Consider the following 17589-nt stretch of genomic DNA (forward strand, 5'->3'; position numbering starts at 1 on the left):
CACTCGACTGTGAGAAGACTTAAATACAGGATGTGTATAATGAGAAGATATTGTTTTTCAAAAATTGGTCCATAAAGAGCTCAAAAAGCCTGAATGTATTATAAAATAAACAAAGCCACTTTTTGGTTGCATAATGGAAAGTATTTTCAATGATAGGATGAGTTTAGTCCAAAATAGTTTTCTCTTTCCGGCAATTGTTGCATTCCAAATTCTCGTCCCCTCACATATAAGTTACTATTTCTAATAGTTAACTGCAATCTACATTCCAAAACATATCATAATGTATATTTAAAAAAAAGGAACATGTTAAAAAAAATGTTTTTTATTCTAGTGGGGGAAAAAAAAATCTTATTTTTATCCGAAACCTCTCCATTTGTGTATTCTGTTTTTTAAGCAGCCTATTTGATGGGCCTATTTATGAAATGGCAACAAAGAGACACACAAGAAAATGCTGCTTGTTCCCCTGAGCATAAAATAAGGAAATTCAATCTTGCCTTAGAATTCAAGCACCGAGGCGAGTGTTTAAGCAAAGTTCCAGTTTGAACGCAGGTAAAAAGCTGCTTTCTGTTCAAATGTGACTTTGAAATACATCATCTGCTGTGAGCTGTATACAGCAGGTCTGCTGAAAATATTTTCTCGACTTAGCATGGATGACTTGACTTCTTATTCACTTGAGAAAGCTGAAGCGTGAGCCTCTCATTCGAAAAACCATGAAATTTGCATCTCATCACTTTGAGCTCGGTGTCAAAGGGAGAACAAACACAGAGCAAACAAATATCATTATGCAGATCGGCATCGAGTCGGTTCGCTCGCTATCTTCGATCTCGAGTCTGCCTGCATGCAAATGTCATCCCGTTCTTGACGATTTTTGAAAATCAATTCAAATTAGCGCAACGTGACAAAAGCTCTCCATCGCTGCGACGACCCGTTCGCATTATGGCGGCCTATGAAAATACATCTTCCGGTATAACCGGGCTCAAGTTAACTCGGAAACAATGTCACGTCATCTTATCGGATTTGTTCCTTGGCGGCGGGGTAATTCAGCCTGGACAATTAGCTTCAGCTTTTTGCTTCAGGCTCTCGAGAGCAGGGGACACGGCGCTGACAGACAGGACTTTTATTCCGGCACCAGACGAGGGCTGTGGAAAGGGGCTCCTTTTTGGCATTTAAAACACCTCCACTCACTCCCGTGTCATGGGAGAAGTGACAGACCTGACAGGCTCGGTCCCTCGGGAGCCAGCAGGCGTCTTTCCAATCTCCCCGGGTCAGTGCGGGGGTGAGACGCCAGTGAGGAGCTTCTGGCTAGGAACACTAATTATCATAGCTGCCTTGCATTTAGCAACACTGTGTAGAGCACAAGGTATTGTGCACCTCCTGGTCACGCTGTCAGATAGCTCATAGGATGGCCTCTAATTGTGCAGAATGTAATGCTTAGGGTGCAAAGGTTTTGGGGCTGCCAAAGGCAACTTTCCACATCACTGGCCAATGCAAAATAAAGGGTGGGCTAAGCATTTTTTTTTTTACACCCTTCCCCCAATTTGTTGGTATTGTTTGTGTTATGTCATTCAAAAAAAATGTTTGGGGTGGGGTTGGATTTGAGGATGCCATGGTGTAACATATTTGTGCAAGAGAGCAGCACTGCACAGAAAAGCCCGACCGGGCCCCTAACTTATGATAATTTAATGAAAGCTTGAAGGCAAAGTTTGAGGCATTGGACAAATATAAATATTAATTAAGACACTTGGGACTTGTGTGAAAGCTCCTTTTGCTGTAAGCTGTTGCCATATTAAAGGAAATTGGTCTGATTTTTTTGATGTAGCTTGGAATATGCATTGGAGCTTCAAACATGAACTTCCTATGAACATCCGCTCATTGATATGGGAAGGTTGAAGATGGAGTTGGTTGAACTTACAAGGGGTGTAGCCAACCAACTTGCGATGGTTCTCTTTAATGAAGCCACCGCTTTGCTTTGGACTTGACATGTCACAGATCTTTAATTAATGCATCAGAATAGCACAAACGCTCATCATTTTGACTGATCAACCACCTGATCACACAATACCAAAGTCTTTTATATTAAAGCTCCTTAATGGGATACAGAATATCAATGAAACATCAGGGTTGAGGGCTCTTTCAAGCGCTTTACTCCCACACACGCCGTCTTACATCATCCATCCATCTTCTTTTCAAAACCGCTTTTCCTCATTAGGGTTGTAATATTCCGTATATTGAAATGAATCACTTTGATGGTAGAATTCAGATGAAAACGCAAACACAAAAACTCGTTTTTGTCAAGAGCCACATCGTGAACGTAGTTTTCTTCGGATGGCCAAAACGGTTAAAATAGTGTTAAAAAAGTAATGTAAATAAAAATTGCTAGCAATTAACTTTTTAAAAGTAAACTCAATTTTTAATTTGACACCTATGTTGTACATGTATGCTATCACAGTGCTAACCAGCCCTGTTTTTTTTCTTTTTTTAATTAATTTCAGAGTTGAGATGAACACGATTTGTCACTGACAGAGTCCGCTTTGGAGTTCGAACTTTGATAAATGTTTCAAATTATAGACAATTTCACTCTCATTAAAATTCTGCCCAAATGGCACAGCCCAACACATCCATTTCAATGTTTCCACCTGTAATTAATTGTGTAAAATGTCATTGTCATATCACTGAAATGTGAACGTTACTTGGCATTAGGGCATTTGAGACAGCTGTCAATCATGACATTTAAATCTAAAGATCGAGGGACTTTATCTGAGACATTCCAGGTGTCTCATGTCTAGAGGAACTTCTACTACCACCTGTTATGCAAATCAGAATCCGCCTACTGTTTACTACGATAGTCGTTTTATATCATAAGACAAAAAAAAAAGCTGACTTTTTAAACTAAAAGAAAATGTTGTATTCAGCTTTTTGGGGATTGCCCTCTGCCAACTATGTCGCACACTTGATCTGGTTAAGTCTGTCTAGCATGCAAAATGGGAAGGTTGTAATGGAAGAAGATTAAAGGCTATCTCTCTCACCTAGTGGCAAATTCCACACCAGTAAGCAACGGGTGACTTGTCAAGCTCTGGATGGCATTTTCAGGGATTAGCTCACGCTTTTAAGGTTCAAGCAGGACACAGCAGGGAGGCACGGTGGATCGCTAGTAACACGAGATGGCCAGCGCAAGACAATTCATAGTTTGGGAGAACTCTCTTTAATGGCTGGCTACACACGCTACATGAACTCGTTCACTGCCAACCCATCTTTGACATCGTTATTGAATGAGTTGAGGTTGCGTGTTCTTAGCAACAGTTGCTCAGCTACATGTTCTCTCAACATCCTCCCTGAACTTTTGTGTCTTTATAATCCTCACACAACATCGAACGTTTAACACACGTTTGTACTCAGTCGATAGCTGTCACTTCAGGCGAACTTCACAACATGACTTTTTCTCCTCAGGTTCTCAAACAGGTTCAGCCGAGATAATGTTATATTTCTGCATAAATTCTCCATATAGCCTTTAATCGGCACATTTTTGTTATCACGGCATTTGATCTCAGCGCCAAGACGGGTTAAGTGATAATCAACGAAGGGCCGCGATACCGTAAACGGTAATAACTCAATTTCAAGACCTGTTTCCCCGTGTTTCAAATACACACCTTCGCTACACTAAACAAAGTGTGAAAAATGTCATTGAAATTCACGCTGAAAGCTTTTACAAGCTTTTCTCCCCTCAAATGCGCTCTGCTCTGCGACTGACCTTTTGCCTTCCATCACTTACAAGATCAGAATGCATTTGACTCCCTGAGTGATTACTTCATGCCCTGTCGGCTCACCTTGAATTCAGCTGTCATCTAGTATTTTCAATGCGATATTATCTTTCTCGCCATTTTTAGGGGTGCCTGCATGTGCATGGCTTCCAAAACTAAAGTTTCACCGTCCTTGCGAGACCACGCCCTTGTCAAACTAAAACACTTCTCACTCATCCTATGCTATCAGCAGGATATCTAAATCATCTAAATTCCCCTCGTTAAAATTTGTATTTTAAATTAACTTGCAAAGAGAAGAGTTCCTCCGACAATTTTGTTTTTCAAAAAGTTTCTTTGCATGCACTTTTACCGCATCAACAGCATTTGAAAAATGTTTCTGTGAACTTAGCATTACCAATGTGTGTGTGTGTATGTGTGCATATTTGTGTATAGAATTATTCATCAATCAGAATAACTGAATTTTAATGAAAATCCAACAAGTTCGAGCAATGTGACCGCAAAGCATTAATAGTTAATAGCATTGTTTTTTTTTTCTATTGTATTATTTTTGAACAATAGCAGATAAGTCACGACAAAAAAATGACAAGTAACCTGTCATTCTTGGCAAATCATAATCTCCTAAATAATAAGAAAGAGTATTTTACCTTTGAGCAGACTTTGCAAGTGGCTATTTAATGCAATCAACTTCAGTCTTTGCATTCAAAGATTATGTTTAACACTTACAGGGTTCTTCAAAGGCAAGCAAAATAACGGCAGATGAGCATCAGCATCAGAATTTAGCTCATGTTCCTTCATCAGCACTTTTGAAATGGTCTGCCTCGTGCCAACCAATAGCAAAGGATTAATTTCTACCACCGAGTCTGCCACACTGAGATAAATTCATCGGCGTAAAGGATGATATAGAAAGCACAATAAAGTTCTTTGTAAGAATAACAACATCGAAATGTTGAGGAGCCCAGTCTGAGTGAAACTTTGGTGACCCGAATACAATGTTGTCTTACCATACATACCCGAAGGATTAATTTCTTTCTTACAACAAGAAAATGTGAAATATTAGCTATGGCTGGGTGGTCAGTAATTCTGTAAAAATTACATTTGATGGACAAGATCATCCAGTTAAATTAGCACGTTTTTAAATTGGAGTCCATTATTGGATTTTTCTGGCCTCACAATAATTGATCATTTTAACTTTTATAATAAACAGCATCGTCCTTTCCACATAATGGCAAATACATTAGCATCAAGAGAAGCTGATCACGTAACAACTAGAGAACACATATTATAATGGCAAAGAATGTAAGATTTGGAAAGAAAACATTTCCTATTTTACAATCTGAAGAAACAATCTTCCATTCATCTTCTACAAACAAACGATACTACCTTAATCAGTCTTTAATCTAGTCAATTGGATTGACTTGATTTGGAGTCAACAGTTTGTCTTAATTGCAAGTTATTAAAAAGCTTCTTGCCAATTGCTATGTTTTGCCACTCTCCCGGGGACCAAAGAGTCGACTATAATCCCACATTCCTAGGAATCTTCTTCTTCTCCTTACTGTGACTAATCATCTTAGAGGATGCTCTTCATCAGGCCCCCGTCTGCTCACCCAAGCTGTTGGCACTGACTAGAGCGATAATGACCGAGGCGAGTTTGAGACGATGTTTACTGGTTGACAGCAGCACCCCGCTTCCGCCTGTATGCTCCAGCAAGCATTTCCATTTAGTTGGCTTCTCAAGCACCTGTCTAATTTCTCTTTGGAGACAGAAATCCTTTAAAGCCCATTGTATCCTAGGGCAACATATTTACAGAGGCCAATAGAGAGGAGAGATTAACACCGCTTCCTGATGTATGATCTAAAGAAAATTATATGAGTGGAAAAAAAAGTTGGCTTATTTTTTTTTTTTGAAGAAGAAGAAGAATCTAAAGCTCTTGCATTGTCTTTCCAAACTGAAATGAATCACAGGAAAACGAATCAGTGGCACTTGTGTGTAGCAATTGTGCTGCATGGGGTCGTACGCCTGCCAAACTGACAGCCTGTTATTGTTCCTCCTAAATTGTTGAAAGACGTGTGAACTACAATAACAACATGGCTGCCGGGAAAGAGTTCAGTATTTCAGACATGTCTCCACTCTTGTGGCAACCACTATCCAAAATCAGTATGATCCCATTGACTGAAAAGCACATTCTTAAAAGTGTTTCCAAGAAAACATTTCCTATTTACACTGTAGTCTATTTCAAGCTGTAAGGGGGAGATTTTTTTTTCTTTCTTCAAGCACAGATTTCCCACAGAAGTCCATTGCGGCGTTCACATTTCCAACTGTAAAGCAACAATTAGGTTTTAAATCTAACGTGTAGTGTACTGTGTGGTTACAATGACAATAAAGGTTATTTATTTTTATTTATTTCATTATAAATTATTTAATTTTTTTATAAAAAAAACTTACATAAATTTCATATATTTATTGTATTATCTGCGGCATAGTACCAAGTTGTAGCCGAACACATTTTGCATCTCATAACTTTTTTTTTCCTGGCTAACCTGCCAGATGTAGTTAGTGTTCCGGTGTTTTCTGCCATAGAGACACATCGGGTGCATGTTTTCCTCCTGTATGATGATACATGACTGTGAGCGATGAATTTGAAATATTCATGTGAGTAATGGCCATAATGGTTGCATTTTCAACAAACGTGTCCCTTTTCTAGCAAGCACAGTGACAGCTTCTCAAGGCGGAGTTGTAATATACGATTTTAAATAACAACCTGACCACTTATCCACTCTCCCTCTGCATCGTTTCAGTCACCTCGTTGTCTCTGTGCATATATCATACAACTGCTTGGATGAAATATTCACATCGCTCATTCTCAAGAGGTTTGACGTCTTTGCAGTTCACTGCAACATCAATAATGTGGAGGTTGTAATCATCAGTGGAAGAACTGGGAGAATGTCAATAGAGGCCAGTTGAGTACATTCAACTTCTTGCTGCCCTACCACACCTCAAAAGTAACTTCATACATTTAAGTTATGAAATAAATTTGCTTTCTGATTGTTGGCAGGCATTTTTTCTTTATTTGTAATTGTTACTTGGCATCTATACTGTCAAAGATTCAACTACAGCACAGGTGTCAAGGTCCGGGGGCCAGTTACGGCCCGCCACATCATTTTAGGTGGCCCTCGAAGACAAATTGTCCATCAAATTTATATGGCAATTCCAAAATTTCAAATTGGTTTCATTTTAAAAAAAGATATTGTTAGCAATTTTTATTACCATTCATTTTTTTAAATACTTTTTATTTTTAAATATTTGATTTGATTTTAATATTTAAATTTTAAATATTTGAACAGTTTTTATTAATCTCTATGTCTCTATATATACAATATGAGACGTACATACATTTATTTGGGTTGACAATTTTAACTGTGACTATGATGCGGCCCGTGACAAAAAAAAGTCTGACGCCCCTGAACTACAATATATCATTTGAATTTTCATACCACATTGTGGATGTTCTAACTTTCTGCAGATAAAAGACTAATTACCACACATGAGAGCAGACAGCACACTTGAAAAGCAGCCGGCGTGTGCAAGGAAGTAGTGCAGCACAAACACATCTTCCCCCTGTTGTGTCTTAACGAAAGGAAGTGTCGAGATGCGGCGTGCTGACTCATCTCTAGGTTCACTGTAAATATGATTCATTATAGATGAGTAGATGCAGTCTTTTGCTCAGATCACTATGAATTTTGTATTTGTTGAAATGCAAATATGCTGACGAAGATTTTTTATTGCCTCTATACGTCTTTCGTTATGTAAGTACCTAAAGAAAAAAAGTTTCTCTGTCGCATTTCTTACAGGACTGATTTGACATTATAACTGTCTTAAATAATGGCCTTGTCATATTTTGTGGACTCATTTGTAAATTTGATATACCCTGAAGAAGAAAGCGTAGGAGTTTGAAAATGTCGGTTGAGTCTAGCCATCAAATGCCGTAAGGTGGCAGGTTAACTCAAATTCAACGTTCACTCATTTGATTGGCTGACATCCAAGCGTCATTAAAATGACTTTTCACATCCAACAGTGGACAGAGTAAAAATGCTTAAAGATGTTTTATAGATCATCAAGCACGCCTATATCTTCTTGGCAACGGGGTATTTGATTCACGATTGTTGTAATAAACTCATGTCCGTTGTGGCTTTTATCATTTGTTTATGTCTACATCAATATTATGGCGCTGCATGATAAATGCTTATAATTCAAATTCGTGAAGGGACTACATTTCTTGCTCGGGTCTGTTATTAAAAAAAAAAAGCTTACTCCCTGAATTGTGTTAACTAAGAGATTGAAATGCTTTAAAGCATGACAATGGCGAGCCATTGCGTCAGTGCTTCAGCTTTTTACCTGCACTTGTGTTCTTATCTGAATAATTAACCAGTGTGTATTTAGTTTCCTTGCTCACTTCATTGACTCCTTCAAAACCCAAGTGTCCCTCTTGTTGGCATGATGCTGTTGGTGTCCTTGTCACGGGAGGGCGCCCAAATACTTTAAGAGGTCAGCTTTGGAAAATGTCAGCTTGGTTTTCTGTCTTAACTCTTTCGATTTTCTTCACTTGGATTGTGTCTGCTTGAACCATTCAAATATTGTTTCTTTGATTGAGAAATATTTGAAGGGGAACTTTTTCATTTAGTTTCCACCTATATTATTTACTTAATAGAGATTTTTTTTTTATTAGTCTAGTCATTTCCAAAACAATGTCCGCTTTTTATTTGCAGTATTCAAGTGCCTGTGAATTGTTGTGCAAACTGAAAGTTAGTTGCTTTTTCTTCATATTTTCCTAAGACGTTGCCAGACGTACCTAAGAACACCACATTCAGAATTTTTGAATAGCCTGAGTGAAGAGATGTGCTCGAAGCCTATTTTGTTGCCGACGACCTCTAATGTTTATGCTTTTCGGATTTTTTTTTTCTTCTAAAACCAATTCCTCAAAAAAGTTGACTTTTTTAAACGGTCTGACTTAGAAGGAAGAAAAATATCTTGTGACGTGAGGTCAAAAGGGACATAAACAATAGAGGGAAACGCTAACAAGAGGAATGCTCTACATATGACTTATCCTGCTTATCTATAAATACAGAGCGATACGTGCCATGTATGGATTATTCATTATTCAAATCATCAGATGCTTTTTAAAAACACTCTGAGTCAAAGAGGCCAGCATATTACTCACTTTAGTTCCCGTGTCAACTACAACTAGAACCCCGACAATTGTGTCAAAGAGCACCCCCCCGTTTACTCATGCTCCTCGTTTTTCCGTGGCGCCGACTCCTCCGCCCTCGCAACACAACCTGCCACCGACCTTGGGGCGATGCGCTTGATCTCTACGCACGCCTTGCCACTTAATGATAAAATGAGAAAAGTGGGTCGGAGATGTACATCCCCAGCAGAAAGTTAACATCTTCAGAGCACCTCGACTTCCTACTGGGAAATCATCTCTAAATAAATCCAATGAGTTTCACAAATAGGTGAAGAGCCTTCGGGAGACCCAGGTTGGCTCTTGGGAAGCACCAACATGTCTGGCTTATTAACTGAGAAATGAATGACCTGCTCATGTATACACTGGAAACCCACTTGAGTAGTTCCAAATGAAATCATACTTGTGTTCTTAACCACGTCTTGTATTCTTCAAGTCCCTTTTTATTTTCTCACACTTTTATCACAAGCTGGAGCTCTCTTGTTGAATATGCTAAGATCAGAAAATCTGTTTGGACACCAAATGCTGAAACTCACCAGAGTTGGGATCAGAGTTGCCGTCTGCTTCGGTTCTCTTGTCGGGGGAGGCCTGCTCGTAGAAGTCGTCTTGCGCCTGCACCAGAGGGAGAGGTTGTGTGAGGAGGGAGCCACTGCCAACGGGCTCGTGCTCCCCCAGACCGCTGTCACTGCAGCTCTCCTGGGAGCCGTCCGGCAGGTGAAACGTGACGCGTCGCTGCGACTAGAACCAAGAGCACACAACAGAGCCTTCCATGTTAGTGCTCTGCCTTTTTTTAGTTTTAGTTTTTAATTATTATAAAATTAATTTCTATTTTTGCAATATTTCTGCCTTTTTTTTGTTTTTATTCATATATATATATTTTTTAAATAACTATCATATAATGAATATCTATTTGTGCATGCTACTTCACAGTGCTGCAGTTGGTAATACGTCGCCTTGGATAATTTAGACTCAGTAAGAAGAGGGGTTGAAAATTGGTTAATTATTAATAATTAAACATTGATAAAACGATGCAGTTTCAGATTTACGGCTGATTTTAGACTTGGTGTTATAGTTGTGGGGGGGTGTTAATAAACGCAAAACAGTCACGTTTCACTGCACAGTGAGACAACCCATATTAGCAAGGAAATTACTCATCACGAGAAAAAAAAGGGAAAAAATGTGTGTATGTAACAGCAGACATGATTAACAGAGTACAACACGAAGCTACTCGTGGCAAAGTGTTAGCACGTCATAAAATGGTTTACTCGGTGTTGTCGGTTTGATTTGGGTTTGCAAAGTCAAAGTGGAGTTAACAAAATTATTTGACGGAGAAAGGAACTGGTAATTATTGGTATGCGGGCACTCACACACTCAGCACGCGCACACACAATCTTTAAAGCCGACTTGATTGAATTTCCAACGACTAATTTTGATTGTCTTTTGCCTCCAGCTCTAATGACATTTTCCTGCGGCTTTTTCATAAGTCCAGACCCAAGCCTCCAGCTAACCTTTTGTGGGCAGAGCGAGGTGTTCGTGCCATATCATTGTTGATGACAGACAGGCACGGCAGCTTTTACAGTAATTATTGGCAAAAAGCAAAGGTCAGCCAATCTGCAGTCTAATGCAAATGACCTCATTATATATTTAAAATTGCTCCGAGAACACGTGGCATTCAATCCAACTAAAAAAGATGTCTAATAATAGAAATAAGAATGAGGAAAAGGCTGCCTGGTTGAAGGAGGGGTGAGGGGGGTGGTCTTGCAAAGAGAAATATGCTTCCTTCAGATTAAAATACTTCCATAGTGATGGATGTAAATAATGGATGGGTGCATTTATGGGGACAGGAACAACAGAATGGAAAAGCGAGGGTGGATGGAAACGACTCCCTTGATAGATCATGACTTGACATATGACAAGGCAGGACTGGACCGGACTTGCCCAAATCCAAATGACTTGGGACTTGCTCAGACTCGAATGTAACAACTTGAGACTTATGTGAGACTTGCAAATGTGTGAATTGATTCCATCTCTGAGACGTGGCCGATTGTACGTTTGAAGATATTTTCCGCGTTCCGGCTTGCCGACTGTCGGTTGTAATAATATTAGCATAAACCAGCTTTAACTGTCCCTGCTGCCAGTTTACAAGCTATTATGGCTTATCACGCCTGCTAACCCTTATTATCTGCTTGTTGTTGTTTTTTTGTGAATAATTTCCCTGCACAAACACACACAAGCACTGTCAAAAAAAATAAATAGAAGCAGGTTATTACTGCAAGGTGACATGTAAAGCAAGCTTGCATACGATGAGGAAGAGCTGGAATAACATTTGCCCTTGCTATGCAAACTGTACAAAAATTTAGCCGGCAAGATCAGAAGCCAGTTTTGCACACGTCATCCAAATGTCATCCAAGTCAACATAAATCATCAAAGAGGAAAATGTCTGAGCCCTCTACAGACTAGTTGTAGCTGTAAATCTTAGCTAGGTCTATAAAAGTAGATGGTTGCATTCCAAATGAATTTAAACTTCATTGATTCAGAGCTCGGCTTTTCATATTAAAATCAAGAACAAACAAGTAGCCCTCTAAACCAAAATGGAATATTGACTTTTAAACCTGCAATCTGTGTTTAAAGCAGACTGAAAATGCAATGCATTTTCCGTCCGGCATCTCGTCCTTTTTAAAAATGAAAAACGTTTTGCCAGGCCTGTCAAAATAAAGACCCACGCCGTGTGACAGTAAACACACGTCTAACAATGTTTCTTTGTACTCTTTCCTTCCTCCATCTTTTCGCTTCTGACCACATGGAGTGCAGTGTTAAAATTCAAAACAACTTGTGTGTGGTATTATTTCAAGAAAACACTGTATAACATTGCAATCTTAAAGGAAGATGCTCACACACACACACACTGAGCAGAATGTTAATGCTCAGACGCACACAATTGCACAGCCAGAATGCAACCTCCTCACCCCCCCGCCCCACAAATAATCTTATCTCGCAGCAGTCTGACACCTGCAGTGAGAGAACACATCCTACGAGTGTGTTCTCACAATCGCACCGCTAAGGGAGATCAGTCATGCGGGAGAGTAGAACTCACAAGATCTCTTTCCATTCCTCCCCTCTATTTCCTTGGAAGAACAAAGGTGCGCTGCCATCTGCTGGTCACCTTTGTAAATACATCTAAAAAAACAACAATGAAATAATCTTGATGCTTTGCTTCAGCCATTTTTGTTTAAGATTAATATTAAGTGACAGTTGAATCACAGTTTTGCCTATTTTGGATTTTTACGCAAATGACTCGGCTCGCTCTGACTCAGTCTGTCCCGTGGCCAGGTTCGCAGGCTTCCACATTTAGTTTTTCATTTAAGAAAGCCATGCTGTAAACTCAGCATATGTTTTAGTCACATTTCGATGAGTATTCCTTATCTCTGCATGCATTCGCATTAGACCGACTTGCTTCAAGAACTGATTCTGCCAACATGAATGCTCGTCCAATATTCTCACTGAGCTGGGCTTGCTTATCTGATTCATGTGCCAAAGTTGGAAAATGAGGTTGATGAGCACAGTCCAAAAGAGTAATGTGAGTTATAAAAGCGAAGCACTGGGATGAGATGCACTAAATTATTGACTTCTTTTCCCGAGATGTGTCAAATTCTAGTCCTTTATTGGCTTAAGGATTATTTCCTTATAGTTTTTTTTTTTTAATGTAAAAATAAAATGGTGGAAAGTGTGTCGGAAATCAGATCAGGAAAAAGTACATGTAATCATTTGAGTAGATTGAAGCATTTTCGATTCAGATTGATGATTATCCATATTTTTAGCAACCTCCATCTAAAACAATGCTTTCGCACTTCCTTTCTCGGGTGAAGCCAACATCTCACTACCGCGTGCTCTCGCTCTCCACCTTCACTCTAAATTTGGGCTGTCGTTAAATAAAGCTGACTTCAGGTTACTGAGAACTGCGAGATTGGAGTAGTGCAACCTGCTCTGTGCGCCTGAAGCAGGGCTGGAAAAATCTGTTGAACTGCCACAGAGAATCAGCTACATGTTAACCTCTTCTGATTCATTCATTGGCACTACTCTCTGCTGGCATCTCCAGCCGTAAAGCGCGAGAGACAGCACTTCTTCTCTCTGTGACTCTTTCACAGTGAGAAGAGAATTTGCCAGTCTGGCGACTGTTGAGTGCTGAGCAGAGGTGCCGAGGATCACGAGCACTGAACATGGGCCTTGACATCTCAAATTATAATATTAATAATAATAACATAATATTAATGATACTGTACTACTGATAATTATAATATCAATAATAACAATAACACAATACTAATACTACTGATAATAATAATAAATAACCACAGCACAATTTCATACTACAAACACAAAACACCTTAATAACCTTAATTATAATAAGTAAATGGTTATTTTTCATCATTCCATTTGTTATTCAGTCATATTTGGTGGATTGCTACCAAGTTTAATGGACGCGATTTTTTTTCTGGTGGCCTGAAAACACGAATGGCAACACGTTTTTGTCTGGCATCTCCTCTACATTTTACAACCTGTAGTTGTTTTAAGCAACATTACGAAGCAGCAGATGTCCGCTTGACTTTTAACAACTTTTGACGCTCAAGCGCCATGGAAAATTGTTGACATTGGCACCAGATCATGCATTGACACCCTGCTCTGAGCGTATGTGCCAGCAGCTATGGTGCGGTGTCACACTCATAGCAGTAGATCTGTGATGACTGTGAAATGTTGAGCTCAAGCAAATGAAAAGAAAAAAAATAGCACGTTCATGTGGAATGGTTTTTATTACTGACTGACTCTGCCCTATTGCAGCTGAAATAGCTGACCAAGTCACTTTATACACCTGAGTTATAAGAAGTAATTGTACTCTGTGGAGGTATAATCACATTGCATCCTGGCAAAGCAAAAAAGCCAAGTTAAAGGAAACTATGTAATTTCTACAAGTGTATAGCGTAAAAAAGAATTGTGTGTATATATATATATGTTAAATATCATGATTAGATGGCTGCAGGAACGAGACATTCGTCTTTAGTAACAAATGCCACTAACGTGCTGCTTATGTCACGGAAATCACTGGAAACGATGTTTGTTATTCAAGGATACCCCGAGGCAAAATTGACACCTTATTAAATATTTTGAACATACCCTGAAAGATTTTTTTTTTTTTTTTGGATAAACAAACCATGGTATAAAAATTTGCATTTTTGCAACAATGTGTTGTCTTATAAATAAGACTCAAAAGAAGTTGGTGTGTAAATTTGCATGTGCTCACTTGGGAGTCTTTCAAAACGGCTAAAAATCCAAGCGAGACAAAGTACACCTTTCAATACTACTCTACTGTATATTGTTTTTTGTTTGTTTTTTACTGTTTCCACCCCCTGCTAGCCTCAGAACAACATTAACATTATTGAAGTGGGGAAGAACAGGGAGGGCAGGCTATCTTTGGGGGCTTGGGTGTTGGGGGAAAATGCAGAATGATTATTAGTTTAAAGAGATGAGAGCAATATTCCAGCAATCACTCATGTGCGCTAACTCTACTCCACTGGCAGTGTGTAAACAAACTTAATGTCTACAGTCTGTACCCCCATGAATCTCATAACCCGACTTGCCCCTCTTAGCATCTTAAATCCAGTGGCTAATCACAGAAACAATCAGTGACTGATTTGAAAGTCATCAATAGCATGAGAGCAGTTTTCCATTTGCAAGTCGATCTTTGCAAACCAGTGAAGGCTCAACAATGAGAAGCCGTAAAATTACACGGTTCAACACTATAAAAAAACAAAGATGGAGCTTGTATGTGAGCTGGAATCCTTTTGGATATTTGAAAATGTTTATGGATTTGGAAAGCAGATACAGGAGCAGCATTCTAACCATCAAAAAGCACCTGCAACATGTCTATTTGATGGTGCAATATATTGATATCTGAAATGGCGCCTCAGGTCTTGCTGTTGAGCCAGAACAACTTAATAGATTAATTGGGAGCCGGCAGAGATAATTAGGCCTTTGGGGTTGTACGATTCTTCTGCTTTTCGCCTGTTGCCTCAGCATTGCAACGTTCCTGCTGTGTAATTTAGTTAATGAACGAGAATGTTGTGTCATGCACTGTCCACAGGTTAGCAGAGGGTACAGAGAAAAACAAACTGTTTAAAAACATATTCCCATCAATTCCTTGATACCTTTTTTAAAATGGCTGCAATAATGCTTCTGTTTTTCATGTTATTAAACTCCAGTAATTTCACTAGAAATCACCCGAGAATGTCGTGATAAGCTGAAATATTTGTTACATAACTGCGCTTCAACCATTCAGACAGGCGAAACTTATTTTCTGTTCATCTGACAACAGCCGTGCAGTAATTCACCTTCCCGAACGAGACACGCAATTTGTTCGTTAATTAGCCGACTGCTGTAATCGGCTTGAGTTTGAATGCAGCTCCTATTAGGTGCAATTGGGAAACGTGAAAACAACGAGCAGTTGATTCCTACTTGAGAAGATGCAAACGCTGTCTCTGATTGGACGACTCGGTGAAAGGGATCGCGCCAACCTTTTAACTTGACAGCTCGTATCAACACAAATATAGCAGACTACAGTTATATTGCTGTATTGCCCCTAAGGAGAAATTACAGATCGCTTGATGTTAGCTGAGAGTAAGTGAGCCAGGACTTGGGTTGTTTGCTGTGCTCTTATTATTGGATGCCAAGGTGTCCTTCTGTGAGCCTGACAGGCACTGAGTAGTAGGCCAAATTGATTGGTCTGCTCTTGCCCGCCAAAATGACCTGAACTCAATTTGCTTGCGATGGCTTCAATTTCCTGGCTGGACACAATCCCCCAACCTCGCCTACTTCACACTCTCTTTCTCAGTCTGGCTAGCTCTCACAGTATCCCTTCTTGCTCAAGAGCTGTCATTTAATTTCATTAGTCAACGGGGGTGACTTCTTGCTCTGTCACATGTATCTGTCTTGTGTCCCTCATGTGTGTGCATTACCAAAGTGGAAGCGCTTGGTGAAGTGAAAACCATTTGACAGTATGAACATGTTCCTTTGGAAGTCCTACTTTTGGAGGTGAAAAAAAAATGGAGTGAATTTTCATTTTTAAGATGCCTGATCTGAAGGTATCTGATGTGCTCCTAGTGATGGGAAAATGAAGCTTCATAATTGCTTCATGAACTAATTATTGTATTTTTGACTCCTCCAGATGGCACTGTTGGTTTAAGAAGAGGTTTAAGAAATGGCAGGTCAGTGTGCTTTAAGTGTTTCATTTTTCAGTCAAATGTCACGACATCCATGTTGACTAAATCTGTTTTCACACACACCCATAAATGAAAAATAGACTCTTCTGCAAATGTTTTATAAGGGATTACAAATGTATTTGTTTGAAAATAGTGACATTTACAGTTTTTTCTGGTAACGTTTGAAATGCCATCCAAAGTGATGACTGTTGGCTTGATCTTTATTCACACCCAAATTGGGTAAAAAAAATATTTAAAATAGATATTTTTCCGGGCTCATGATAAAAAGACATGCAACAAATTTAAAACTATTCTACACAAACATTTTGCTCCTTCCAAAGTGGTTGAGGTGCAGAAAATTGTCACCCTGTGGTGGACAGAGTCGTGCTTTGCAAAAATCTTCTGTTTACTGTATTTTCTACATACGTAAGAGTTTTCCAAGTTTTCCTAAAAAACTTGAGCATCAAAGCTTTAGATAATTAAAGCTCTGGCTTTAAAAAGAATGGCTACTGTGTATTCCTCCATAACAGCCTTAACTGGAAAACACCCAATTTGCATCACCCGACTTGGAGTCGGAACATCTTGTGAACTCATTTCCAGTGCACATAATACCCGCACGGTCAGCGGCTGATTAGAAGGAAAGCAGCATCTAACGCTGGAGTCGAGCATCGAGGTCTTTGAAGTGATTACCTTCCATGCTTTGGCCTTGCTTTTGTTGCACAAAAGATAAACATGTGGAGCCACTCAGCATATGCCAGCTTATGTCAAGATGAAAGATCGTAGCAGCCAATATCAGAAATGCGCAGATTGTACAGAGGGTATTAACTGGCCTCAGAAATACACTGCTAGCGCAAGATCTTATTCTGATTTCAGATGCTACCTTTCAGCACTTTTAGCTGGTCGCTACCACGGGCCAGAGACGATAGGCAACAACAACAAAATAACCTTGACTTCCACTTTGTTAAGCTTTCATAATCTTCCCTTCCTTTAATAAAATCCCACAACCAAGCATACATCTACAAACACGCAGGGCGTTTTGTCAGATAAAGCCGAAAGCAACATACAACAAGCAAGCCTTTTTATTTTTTTCACCCCCTCACTTTTGCTAATATTTGTCTCGGAGGACATGCTCTCTTCTGGGTGTATTTACAAGCGGACTTACAAGCTTTTACCTCCAGGAAACAAGCGGCAGATCTGACTCATATTTTACGATGATTAATCTCGTCGAGTATCAACCAGGAGGCATAAATATGATACAACCAAATTAAGGCAGCTCAGCAAGCCAAACAAGCTGGGGAATTCCAAACCAATGCACCTTTTTTTTTTTTTTAATTTAGCTTGG

At 39.4% G+C, this 17589-nt stretch overlaps 1 protein-coding gene and 1 long non-coding RNA gene across 12 annotated transcripts in view; one reads left to right on the plus strand and one right to left on the minus strand.

Annotated features, from left to right (window-relative positions):
• The window catches only part of LOC148401080 (uncharacterized), a 154735-nt gene that overhangs the window by 22231 nt on the left and 114915 nt on the right, over positions 1 to 17589 (plus strand). For 3 of the 4 annotated variants that reach the window (XR_015857547.1, XR_015857546.1, XR_015857545.1), the window contains exon 3: positions 16214 to 16253. The exons of the other annotated variant lie outside the window; for it this stretch is intronic. This is a non-coding gene — a long non-coding RNA (uncharacterized LOC148401080). The remainder of the gene's footprint in view (positions 1 to 16213; positions 16254 to 17589) is intronic. 4 annotated transcript variants of the gene reach the window in all.
• The window catches only part of pcdh9 (protocadherin 9), a 104255-nt gene that overhangs the window by 14697 nt on the left and 71969 nt on the right, over positions 1 to 17589 (minus strand). For 4 of the 8 annotated variants that reach the window (XM_088371339.1, XM_088371338.1, XM_088371343.1 and 1 more), the window contains one exon: positions 9534 to 9609. In XM_088371339.1, coding sequence (XP_088227465.1) covers positions 9534 to 9609 — 76 coding nt within the window. Of the gene's footprint in view, positions 1 to 9533; positions 9736 to 17589 lie in introns of all 8 variants that reach the window. The other 4 variants (XM_088371337.1, XM_088371336.1, XM_088371341.1 and 1 more) reach the window with 1 other exon arrangement.

The sequence above is a fragment of the Syngnathus floridae genome, chromosome 3 (genome assembly GCF_059516105.1).
Source record: "Syngnathus floridae isolate MCC-2025c chromosome 3, RoL_Sflo_1.0, whole genome shotgun sequence".
Taxonomy (NCBI): Eukaryota; Metazoa; Chordata; class Actinopteri; order Syngnathiformes; family Syngnathidae; genus Syngnathus; species Syngnathus floridae.